The following is a 13,043-nucleotide window of genomic DNA, read 5'->3' as shown; positions in this document are numbered from 1 at the left end:
TATTTTGGACTTATTTTGGTCCACGTGCCGGAGTGGAGTGTTTGCCAACCACCAAATTCCTGACTGGTCTCTCCTGCATCTATTCTCATCATTCCTGAAATCTGTCTTGTCTGTATGATTTTTAATTACTGTACCTACTTTTCCTTTCTTGCCTCTGTAGATAACCATTTAAACAGACATAATTCAAATCCACACTTTTGAGAACTTTGTCAGTTAGCCACATTCCATCAGACACTCACCCCACTAATTACTAGCTTCCCATGTTTATACACCATTTCAAACCATATTAATTAATATGTCCATCATCTGTTCCGTCATTACATGAGATCTCAGTCATTCCTTCAAACCATTTTAGTTGATAACAGTAAACCTATTTCTCTATAACCAACAACTTTCCCAGACTGTAGGCTGCCTTGTGTACACTCTAATCCTTGGTTGAAGAGTAGCTCTCACCTAAATAGTCATTTCATGTTTGTATTATTTCTCTTTTTCCTTTATCATGAGAAACATTTTGGAATAGATGTAGGTTCAGACAAAGATTTCAGAACTTTTATTCATTTAGTGTAGGCACTAGTGTAGGTAGCAGTGTATTTTTTGGCAGTAAAGACCCAACAGCTGAAGGGTCTCTTTTGTACTCTGATTCTATGATTTCATTTTGTTTGTTCTAGATTCTGCTCTCCCTTTTCCTCTACCTGATATTTTCATTTTTGGTATGCTTTTCCCCTCCTTAGATGATAAGAATGCTGAGAAATCAGAACCAAGAAACCTCCGAATTGAGTCTACTTCCCAAACCACAATAGATCCATCTTCAGTAATGGAGCATCCATCAACAACAACAAACCGATCGACTGCTTCAAAGGTTGTTGAAGTCATCTCCTACTGTAATTGGAATGAAAGTCGTGTTAAGATTATTAAGTTAATTGCTGAGTGTGCTATGGCCAATAAACTTCCCTTGATACAGCGATTGGACAATTACGAGATTAATTTGGAAAAAAGTGATGGAACTTTATTTCCACCGAAGAAGAGGATTGATGTGAGAGCAACGATCCAAAATGTCTCAGATTCTGAACATGGATGTATTAGGCCCCTGGTGCAGAATATGGTGATTGAAGCTGTGGTTGGCAATTCTGCCTTCAAAACAAAGCTGAATAATTTAATATCCAAGGTGAGAGCTTAATTTTTACTTGTCCTCCCTGCTACGGTTTGTGCAAGGGGTGGGATTGGGGGGGGAAATGCTGTGCCAACAATTTGTTCTGGTAGGTTTCCTCCTCCTGTTCTCTTAAAAACTATACACTGCGTTGTCCTACCTAAACATGTTCAGTATCTTCATCAAATATTGGTAAAACTTAACGTGATCTGTTCAAAGATTCTCTTTCCAGTATGCAAAGCTGGTTGGTAATTTAATGATGTGTGGAGTATGTTGCATTTTTATTATCCAGGTTAGAATTCCTGAGCCTCGAGTTGACTGATTGTGAATCTTTGTGTATTTAATAAAATTAATTTCATCAGCTGAAGTGATTTCCAGCAGCTTAGTTTGTTTATTGCAATTGGAAATTGAGCAACCTTAGTATTTTTCTTTGGCATCTCCAAAGTGAGGAAACATGGTAGCAGCTGGTTATAGAATTGTGATAACCAAGACCCAGGAGCATAGCGTGTGCACTGACAGAGAAAACTGTTCAAAATTACATGGTCTTTCTTTACTGGTGGCATAATTCAGATGGTTGCACAGCATTAGAAAGTTGGATCATCAAACTTTGAAAAGTTTGTTATGCATTTTCTGTTGAAAATGTTAATCTGTCCCTTGTCTCAGCTTTATTCTACCAAGGAGAATGCTTTGTTCCTTTGTTTGCCCGACATATGGGATGAAGTAAACTTGGTAGAGTGCTTGCAGACATTTTTTTAAATAATTTCTCATTTACCTGTTTTCTGATTTCCTATTTTTTGTGTTTGTCTCTCCTGCTTTAGGTCTCTAAAGACAGTTCTAAGCAAACAAAAGTCGAACAGCTTGATTCTTCAGTTCATGTTGTAATGGATTTAGAGAAAAGTGTCTCCTCACCAGAAAAGAGCCCAAGTGAAACCAGTTGCACAACCAACCCATCCAACAGACTTACTGGTGAGTAAATGTACTTTAGTTTTGATACTTAGAGTAATCGGGTCATATACAGCATGGAAGCAGACCCTTTGGTGCAACTTGTCAATGTCGGCCAAGTTTGCCAAACTAAACTCGTCCCACTTGCCTCTGTTTAGCCCATATCCCTCTAAGCCTTTGCTAATCATGTTACCTTTCCAAATGTCTTTTAAATAGTGAGTCTGTACCTGCATCTAATACTTCCTCTGACAATTCATTTTGCATACAAATTATCCTGAATGTGAAAAGGTTGCTCCTCAGGTCCCTTTTTAAATCTTTCTCCTCTCTTCTTAAAAATATGCTGTCTAGTTTTGAAATCCCCCACCTCAGAGAAAGAACCTTTGCTCTTCACCTTAACTATGTCCCTCATGATTCTGTAGGTTACTTCTCAACCTCCGTTCTAGTGAGAAAAGTCACAGGCTATTCAGCCTCTCCTCATAACTCAAATCCTCCAGTCCTGGCAACATCCTTAGAAATCTTTAACCCAGTTTTTCCAATTTCATACTATCCTTTCTATAGCAGGGTAACCAGAACTGTACATAGTACTCCAAAAGTGGCCTCGCCAATGTCCTGTACAATCTCAACTCCCACATTGTGGTCTGAGCAATGAAGGCAAACATGCTAAATATTTTCTTAACCAACCTGGCTACCTGTGATGCAACTTTCAAAGAATAATGTTCCTGAATCCCTATGTCTCTGTTCTATAACACTACTCAGGAGACCCTTCCATTAACTGTGTAAGCCCTGCTCTTATTTGTTTTATGAAATTGCAGCACCTCGCATTTATCTAAATTAACTTGCATCTGTCCCCCGTCAGTCCACTGCCCCAATTGATCACGATCCTTTTGTAATCTTACATAACCTCCTTTACTGTCCACTATACCTCCAATTTTGGTGTCATCTGCAAACTTACTACCTATACTTCCTATGTTCACATCCAAATCATTTATATAAATAACTAGAAGCAGTGGACCCAGCACCGAACCTTGTGGCATGTCACTGGTCACAGGCATCCAGTCTGAAAAACCACCCTCCACTACCACCTTTGTTTTCTACCATCAAGCTGATTTTCTATCCATTTGGCAAGCTCTCCCTGAATCCCATGTGATCTAAATTTGCTAATCAGTCTACCGTGCAGAACCTTGTCAAAGGCTTTACTAATGTCTCTGTAGACAATGTTTACCGTTGTGTGCTCATCTATCTTTTTGGTCATGTCCTCAAAAAAAACTCAATCAAGTTTGTGAAACATGATTTCCTACACACACAGCCATGATGACAAACCCTAATCCTAATCAGTCCATGCCTCTCCAAATGCATGGAAATCCTGTGTGTCAGAACCCCTCCAACCCAAACTTGCTCACCACTGATGTCAGATTTACCAGTCTAGAGTTCCAAGCTTCTCCTTACAGCATTTCTTAAATAAAGACACAACATTAGTCACGCTCCAGTCCTTTGGCAACAAACCTGCAGCTGTAATTGGTATGAATATCTCTGCTTTCTTCCTTAGCTTCCCACAATGTCCTGGGATGCACTTGATCAGGTCCTGAAGATTTATCCACCTTTTATATTTTCTAAGACCTCCATCACCTCTTCTGTGATGTGGACTGTTCTCAAGAACTCAGTACTTAATTTCCTGAGTTCCTGAGCCAACTTGTCTTTCTCCACAGTAAATACTGATGCAAACTATTCATTTAGTGTATCTCCCATCTCTTGTGGTTTCACACAGGATGTTCATCATTTAAGGGGCTATATTCTCATCTTTAAACCTTTTGGTCTTAAATTTGAATACATGTAAATGAGCTTTCTGATTTATTTGTGACACCAACAACATATCACACAAGTTATAGTTCAAGTAGAAATACATCTCAAGTGGTTTCAGGAGTTTACGTAAGAGTACGTTTGGTTTAATACTGTACATATTTCAAACGTTGCTCTGAATTGAGCTGGATTTTAGTGCAAAACTGAAGATTTTGCTATTGCAGTTGTCATGATGTAATTTTAACCTTAGCAGACAGAGTTACAGTTCATTGTAACTGTAACTGTTGCCAAAGGACTGGAGCGTGACTAATGTTGTGTCTTTATTTAAGAAATGCTGTAAGGAGAAGCTTGGAACTCTAGACTGGTAAATCTGACATCAGTGGTGAGCAAGTTTGGGTTGGAGGGGTTCTGACACACAGGATTTCCATGCATTTGGAGAGGCAAGGACTGATTAGGATTAGGGTTTGTCATCATGGCTGTGTGTGTAGGAAATCATGTTTTACAAACTTGATTGAGTTTTTTTTGAGGACATGACCAAAAAGATAGATGAGCACACAACGGTAAACATTGTCTACAGAGACATTAGTAAAGCCTTTGACAAGGTTCTGCACGGTAGACTGATTAGCAAATTTAGATCACATGGGATTCAGGGAGGGCTTGCCAAATGGATAGAAAATCAGCTTGATGGTAGAAAACAAAGGTGGTAGTGGAGGGTGGTTTTTCAGACTGGATGCCTGTGACCAGTGACATGCCACAAGGTTCGGTGCTGGGTCCACTGCTTCTAGTCATTTATATAAATGATTTGGATGTGAACATAGGAAGTATAGGTAGTAAGTTTGCAGATGACACCAAAATTGGAGGTATAGTGGACAGTAAAGGAGGTTATGTAAGATTACAAAAGGATCGTGATCAATTGGGGCAGTGGACTGACGGGGGACAGATGGAAGTTAATTTAGATAAATGCGAGGTGCTGCAATTTCATAAAACGAATAAGAGCAGGGCTTACACAGTTAATGGAAGGGTCCCCTGAGTAGTGTTATAGAACAGAGACATAGGGGTTCAGGAACATTATTCTTTGAAAGTTGCATCACAGGTAGCCAGGTTGGTTAAGAAAGTATTTAGCATGTTTGCCTTCATTGCTCAGACCACAATGTGGGAGTTGAGATTGTACAGGACATTAGCGAGGCCACTTTTGGAGTACTATGTACAGTTCTGGTTACCCTGCTATAGAAAGGATAGTTCATTGTAACTGTAACTGTAACTCTGGTACTGTTAGAAGGGCAGATGGGAGTTCTGCTCAGTTGATATTCCCTCAAATAATCGCAACAGGATTTTTTTTGATTTGTCATTTTGTTTACTATACAACATGCCAGCTGTAAATATTTGCCCAAAAGATGCCAGTAGGCAGTCGAGAGAAAATTCATTAGTTTTAAAGAACCTTGAAATGCCTTGAACCTGACAAGCTGAGGACGTTTTCTTTTAAAAAGCCGATACTTACTGCCCACCCCTAATTTACATTGACAGCATTGTTAGTTTATCCATTGTATTTACCAAACAAACAAGTTTGAATAACTATATTCATTGGCAATAAACCTTTCTTTAAAAACTGAGAAATTTGCAAAGTGAGCCTTTTAAGGTAAAAATAAAAGGCACTGATGTTTTAGGTAGCAAAATGAATAGTGCAGGTGAGAGCAGAAGAATGAGAGGGGACAACTCTGAATAAATCAGTGAGCAAATGAAGTTCAATATGAGAAATTGAGGTCATCCATCTTGGATCTAAGAATATAAGTTTCTTAAATGGTGACCTGCTAGGATCCATGAATGAGAAGAATAACTTGAAGTACAGAAATGATTAATTGGATAAGTACAGAAAAAATTAACAAAGCAGATGAAACAATCGCCTTTTACTCGAGGATGCTGGAATGTAAAAAAGTGGAATTTATAGTGTAACTATCAGACATCACCTGGCATAATTGCATTCAATTTTGGCAGTGCACCTCAGGACGATTATATTGGTCTTTGAGTTGATGCAGTGTAGATTCGTCAGAATGATGCTGGATTGAATAAAAAGAAGCTGTCGAGGTTGGACTTTAATTCAAAATTGCAGTCATGGTCTAATATATTGGTGAAGCAGGCTCTTGGGATTAAACAGCGTACTATTTGTTATGAAGTGAAAATCTGAGACTCTGAATTACTGCAAATATTTAAGCTTTCAAACTACTACTGTACCCATTCATTTTTAGCTAGTGTACAAAATCTGATGACTAAGCTCTCCTTGTATGCTACTTTGTATTAAAAATGCTTTTCATTTTAATGGTCTACTTGTTTGTCATTTCACAGGGGACTGTTTTATAAAAACAAATTATGTTGACAAATTCGAGACCGGGCTTATGGTCAAGAGAGATTATAAGATGTTGCAAAATGTTTTCTAACTTTGGGATTAGTATGTGGTTGGGATTGGAGGTGGTTGTTTCTTTCTTGTCCTGTGTAAGGCCATGTTTCTTTGGGTTTTGTACCTTAATACTTTCAATTTTCTAGTTATTTAGTGGACTAAAATATCAAGGGATGGAAATCCTGCTTCTGCGACAGGAAGCCCTAATTAGACCAGGCTGCAAATTGAAGTAGCATACCTGAGGAAGGATGTAGTTACCTTTGGAGGGAGGGCAGCATGGATTTACCAGACTGGATTCTAATGGTTACGTATGAACAAGGTTACGTAAGCAAGGATTGTATTGCCTGGAATTTAGAAAATTAAAAAATGATTTGTTAATGTTTTCACAATAAGTCGTTGGAGTGAAACTATTTCCACTAGTTGGGACACTCTAGCAGTGCCTGAGAAAAAGACTCTGGTGGTGAAATTAGGAAACACTTAAACACACAAAGGTTGGCAGAAATGTTGAACACTCATATAAATGCTCAGTTAATTATTTGTTGATCATGATGTGCGACAGAGGCAAGTGTGTGGAGTTAAGTTGCACATCAGGTGTGATCTCATTGAATAGTCAACGGGTTTCACAGTCTAAATGATCACCTCCTGTTTCAGTGTTCTCATGGCCTACGCAGTGTCAAGTAACACATCATCGTCACCAGTGCCATTGCTGCTAATGTTTATACATCAGTTGTGCAACATATATAAATCAGTAAGTCAAGAGTGTGATTGAATGCTGTCCTGTTGTGTAAATGAGTGCAGTCCTAACCCGTTTGAAGCTTGATATCATCTGGAAAAGAAAAGCCTGCTCGATAACACCTCATCCACCCTTTACCATTCAGTCCCTCCATCACCAGAACGTTATGATAGCAGAACATACCATTAACAAAACTCCAGCAATAAATTACTAAGTTCCTTCAACAGCACCTTCCACACTTGTAACTTCTTCTATTAAAAAAAACCGGGGCAGCATAGTAAGTGAAATTGCACAACCTACATATCATGTTCCATCTTGACTTGCAAATATATTGCTGTTTCTTTACTGTTGCTGAGTTGAAATTCTGGTACATGCATTCTGAACAGCTGTATGTTTGAGGGAAGGAGCCTTGCCACCAATTTCTCAAATACATCCTTCTCAGCAACACATACATTCTATGAATTAATTTTAAAAAGTTGTGTATATGTAATTAAGTTAATTACAGCAAGAAATTACAATATTGATACTACAGTATTTTGTCTTTACCTTCAAATTCCAATTTTTTTTCTGCAGCAGAAGGTAAAGCTCAGTCATTTCCAGTGATTACAGCACAGAAAAGGGAACAAGGAGTTTCCATTGCAGCTACTGACACTACTGTGAAAAATGTGTCCAAAGCCCCCTCTCCTATTAGATCTGCAGTCACTACATTCCAGAGAATTGGGGCTTTGAGTACAATCCTGACCAATACTACTGCAACACCAACTCCAAACTGCTTTATGAATTCTGTTGCATCTGGAAATAAACCTGAGACATCAGCTGCTCCTACAACCCGTTACCTATTGTGTAAGACTAATTCTTCTGGATTGTCTTCAGGTAGGTTTAAGATTCAAGACGATTTGTCCAAGCCAACTGGTGTATGTGTGAGTGCATTGCACACATGTCTATGTGTACCCCACATCATTTACAGCACCTTATTAATTATTCAACGGTAAGCCTCTTGAATAGCAGAAGTGCCAACAAAGGTGTCTGCAACCCTCCTATGGCATGCACGTGCCCTCCTGAGCAAGTGCTCTCTTTCTCTTGCGGGGTGATGAGGTGTGCACATGCTTTGCCATTTGTTATTTAACAAATGGTGGAGTATTTGAAAAGATGATGTACATCGTGTGAGGAAGAAAGAACTTCATTGTTTCATGTCGTGAGTCAGCAGTTCAGGACCTATCTGGTAAATTACATATTTAAATAGCCACACTAAATTCAGTCAAAATATATCTAAATTAAAATCAATGTTTTCAGATGGAGGAAATGATAGCCAGAAAACAGTGTACTCATTTCATTGTGATTGCTGTTTTGATTAGCAACAAGTTGTATATAAAGTATGGTGTAAAATATATAAAACCATGTTGGAAGTTATCAGCTGGTAAGGTACCATCACTGGAGAGAGAACGACTTAATGTTTCAGGTCTGTGGTGCTGCAGTTGCAAATGTTTTCTTGGTGCTGTGTTGGTTGCCAAATTTGCTAAAGATGCAAAGATAACTAAGAAAGTAAAACCATAAGCTGAATGTTCAGAAGTAGGCCATGCAGTCCATTAGCTTTGCTTTGCCATTCGGTGGGACTATGGCTGATTTGATAATCTTCAGTCACTTTTCCTGCCTTTTCCCTATAATCCTAATTCTTTTACTGATTAGAAATGTGTCTGTCTCAGCCTTGAATGTACTTAATGACCCAGCCTCAACAGCCCTCTGCAGTAAAAAGTTCCATAGATTCACTGCCATCAGAAGAATTACTCTTCGTCAATGTCTTTAATGTGTGAGTCATTATTCTGAGATTACTCCCTCTGGTACTAGACTCTCCCACACAGGGAAACAACTTCTCCATCATAAGATACTGACATTGGAGGCAGTCAGAGAGGATTCAGTAAGTTGATTCCAGTTATGGAGGGATTTTCTAATGAGCAGTTGAGTAAGTTGGGCTTGTACTCATTAGAATTTAGAAGAATGAGAGGAAAGCATATTGAAACTTTCAAGATTCTTAGGGGACTTGATGGTGTAGATTCAGAGAGGTTGTTGAGCTGAATGGACTAATTCTAGTCTTATGCCTGATAGCCTTATGATCTTTTGATACGGGGACCAAAACACTTCACAGTATTCCAGCTATGGTCTGACTAGTGCCTTACTTGTTTAGCAATATCTCCCATTTTTGTATTCCATTCTCTTTGAAATAAAGGTCAACAATCTATTTGACTTTATTGGTCAGAGTATTGAGTACAGGAGTTGGGAGGTCATGTTGCGGCTGTACAGGACATTGGTTAGGCCATTGTTGGAATATTGTGCGCAGTTCTGGTCTCTTTCCTATCGGAAAGTTGTTGGGAAACTTGAAAGGGTTCAAAAAAGATTTACAAGGATGTTTGCCAGGGTTGGAGGATCTGAGCTACAGGGAGCGGCTGAACAGGCTGGGGCTGTTTTCCCTGGAGCGTCGGAGGCTGAGGGGTGACCTTATAGAGGTTTACAAAATTGAGCATGGATAGGATAAAGAGACTAAGTCTTTTCTCTGGGGTCGGGGAGTCTAGAGGGCATAGGTTTAGGGTGAGAGGGGAAAGATATAAAAGAGACCTAAGGGGCAACTTTTTCACGCAGAGGGTGGTACGTGTATGGTATGAGCTGCCACAGGATGTGGTGGAGGCTGGTACAATTGCAACATTTAAGAGGCATTTGGATGGGTATATGAACAGGAAGGGTTTGAAGGGATAAGGGCTGGGTGCTGGCAGGTGGTAGTAGATTGGGTTGGGATATCTGGTCTGCATGGATGGGTTGGACCGAAGGGTCTGTTTCCATGCTGTACATCTCTATGACTCTATGACTTCCCTGTTACCTGTTGACTTTGGATGCAAGCATTTTATGATTTATGCATGAGTGCTCCCAAATCTTTCTGTGCCGCAATTTTCTGCAATCTTTCTCCACATAAATAATGTTCAATTCTTTATTCTTCCTGTTAAAATGCATAGTCTCACCTTTTCCCACATATATTCCATTTACTAAGTTTTTGGCCACTCATGTAATGTGTCCATAAATAAGTCATGTAGACAGCATAAGGCTGCAAAAAAAAATAGATTAAGACAGACAGTGTTCCAGAGAATCACCATCACTGTTGAAAGTGGCCTGTCCCACTAGCAGGACAGATACAGCAGAGGTCATGGCACAGTGTAATACAGTCAGGAGGGAGTTTCCCTGGAGGTTCTCAACATTGACTCTGGACTCCATGAAATTTCATGGACTTAGGTCAAACATGGCTAAGGCCATGTGCTATATACTATCCTCTCTCAGCTAATGACTTGTTACTCTTCCATGTTGAGCAATACTTGGAGGAGGCACTGAGGATGGGAGGGGTTCAGAATGTACTCTGGGTGGGGATTTCAATGTCTACCACCAAGACAGTGGCAGCAGCACTACTAATCAACCTGGTCAGGTCTTAAAGAATATAGCTTATAAACTGGCTCTGTGATGGGTGATGACGGAACCAATAAAGGAAAAATATACTGAATCTCATCTTCATCAATCTGCCTCCTACAGATGTATCTGTCCATGACAGTATTAGTAAGAGTGACCATTGCACAGACTTTGTGAATATGAAGTCCACCCTCACATTGATAATACCTTACATCACATTGTGCTGCACGATTGCCTTGCTAAATGGATTTCAAACAGAACAGACCAGACCTAACAACTCAAGACTGAGCATCAATGAGATGTTGTAGGCCATCAACGGCAGCAGAATTGCACTCCAATACAATCTGAAACCTCCTGACTCATCAAATACTCCGCTCTACCATTACCATCGAGCCAGGGGATCACCCAGATTGAATGGAGAGTGTAGGAGGGCATGCCAGGAACAGCACCAGGCATACCTGAAAATGAGGTGTCTACCTGGTGAAGGTACAAAGAAGCACTACTTGCACACCAATCAGCATAAGCAGCAAGTGATAGACAGAGCTAAGCAATCCCACAACCAGCAGATCAGATTTAAGTTCAGTAGTCCTGCTACATCCAGTCATGAATGGGTGTGGCCAGTTAAACATCTCACTGAAGGAGGAAGTTCCACAAGTGTCCCCATCCTCAAAAACGGAAGAGCCCATCCAAAAGATAAGGCCAAAATATTTGTGACAATCTGCAACCAGAAGTGCTAAGTGGATGATCCACTTGGCCTCTTCTGTTGGTCAGCAGGATCACATGCCAGTCTTCAGCCAATTCGATTCACTCCATGCAATATCAAGAAATATTTGGAGGCACTGGATACTGCAAAGACTGTGGGCCCTGATAACATTTGGCAGTCGAACTTGTGGTCTGGAACTTGCTACACCCCTAGCCAAGCTGTTGCTATTTACCCAGGTGTGTGCTGCACATAAAAAGGACAAATCCATCCTGGCCAATTACTGCTCCCATCAGTCTGAACATGATTATCAGTAAAATGATGGCAAGTATTGTCAACAGTGCTATTGAACAACACCTGCTTAGCAACAGCCTACCGAATGATGTCCAGGTTGAATTCTGCCAGGGCCACTCTGCTCCTGACCTCATTACAGCCTTGATTCAAAATGGACAAAAGTGCTAATTTCTAGAGGTGAGGTGAGAGTGACAGCCCTTAACATCAAGGCTGCATTTGTTTGAATATGGGACCAGTGGGAATCAGGGAGACACTCTGCACTGGTTGGAGTCATACCTGGCGAATAAGAAGATAGCTGTGGTTGTTGGAAATCAGTAATCTCGGCTCCCTACAGGAATTCCTTAGGGTAGTGTCCTAGGCCCAACCACCTTCAGCTGCTTCATCAGTGACCTTCCCTATATCATAAGGTCAGAATTGGGGATGTTCACAGATGACTACACAATGTTCAGAACCATTCACGACTGCTCACATACTGAAGCAGGCCAAATGCTCAATTGCAAGAAGACAAATGTCCAGGATTGAACTGACAAGTAAAATTTGTGCTTCAGAATTGCTAACTAATGACCATCTCCGGTAAGAGTCAATCTAATACACCCCACCTTGATGTTTTTCTTTAAAGAAATCCCCCACTATCAACATGACTTGCCAAATAAACAAGGTAGCTACAAAATCATGTCAGAAGCTAGGAGCACTACAGTGAGTAACTCATCTCCTGACTCCCAAAACCATCTACAAGGCGCAAGTTAGGGACATGATGGACTATTCCCCATTTTCCTGGACAAGTACAGAGACCAGGAGAAAGTGAGGACTGCAGGTGCTGGAGAGCAGAGTCAAAAGGTGTGATGCTGGAAAAACACAGTTGACCTTTTGGGGATAAGCACTTCATCAGGAATGTGCAGGTGGAGCGATAAATGAGAGGGTAGGCGTGGGGGAAGTTAGCTGGGAAGGCGATAGGTAGATGCTGCTGGGGTGTGATGGTGATAGGTTGGAGGGGAGAGTGGAGTGGATAGGTGGAAAGAAAGAGGGACAAGTAGGACAGTTCAAGAGGGACGTGCCAACTTGAAGCGTTGGATCTGGGATGAGATGGGGACAGTGGAGATGAGGAAGATCACCATCATCCTCCTACCTGCATTTACCTATTGCCTTCCTAGCCCCACCCACCCCCCACATTCCTGATGAAAGGCTTATGCCCAAAACGTCGATTCCTCTGATCCTCGGTTGCTGCCCTACCTGCTGTGCTTTTCGAGCATCACACTTTTCAACCCAGGATTAGGACAGATTCAACAAAATGTTAGCTTAATAACATCCAAAACACATCCACAAGCATTCACCACCTCCACCGCTGATGCACATTAGTCACTTTGCATATGTACAAGATGCACTGCAGAAAAAAAATCAAAGATCCTGAGACAGCACCTTCCAAACGCACAGCCACTGCACCTCAACCAATGAGAAGCAGCTGTATGGGAATGCCCATTCTGACCTAGAAATATATTGCGTCACTTAACTATTGCTGTGTCAAAATCCTGGAATTCCGTCCATAATGGCACTGGGGAACTAGCTACAGCGCATAGACTGCAGCAATTTAAGAAGG

The 13,043-nt window shown here is 40.7% G+C and overlaps 1 protein-coding gene across 10 annotated transcripts in view; it reads left to right on the top strand.

The window, feature by feature from the left end:
- The window catches only part of LOC122542904 (uncharacterized), a 140,707-nt gene that overhangs the window by 54,994 nt on the left and 72,670 nt on the right, over window positions 1-13,043 (top strand). For 9 of the 10 annotated variants that reach the window (XR_015754711.1, XM_087983969.1, XM_087983968.1 and 6 more), the window contains 3 exons: window positions 732-1,165; window positions 1,966-2,113; window positions 7,585-7,884. Coding sequence is in view for 9 of the 10 variants with exons in the window: in XM_087983969.1 (XP_087840095.1) it covers window positions 732-1,165; window positions 1,966-2,113; window positions 7,585-7,884 (882 nt within the window). In the remaining variant the exon portion in view is untranslated. The remainder of the gene's footprint in view (window positions 1-731; window positions 1,166-1,965; window positions 2,114-7,584; window positions 7,885-13,043) is intronic. The other variant, XM_087983966.1, reaches the window with a different exon arrangement.

This window comes from Chiloscyllium plagiosum, unplaced genomic scaffold (genome assembly GCF_037043375.1).
Source record: "Chiloscyllium plagiosum isolate Xiang-an unplaced genomic scaffold, Cpla_swu_hap1 HiC_scaffold_47, whole genome shotgun sequence".
Taxonomy (NCBI): Eukaryota; Metazoa; Chordata; class Chondrichthyes; order Orectolobiformes; family Hemiscylliidae; genus Chiloscyllium; species Chiloscyllium plagiosum.
Note: the sequence above shows the minus strand (reverse complement) of the source record. Positions and strands in the feature narration are given on the sequence as shown.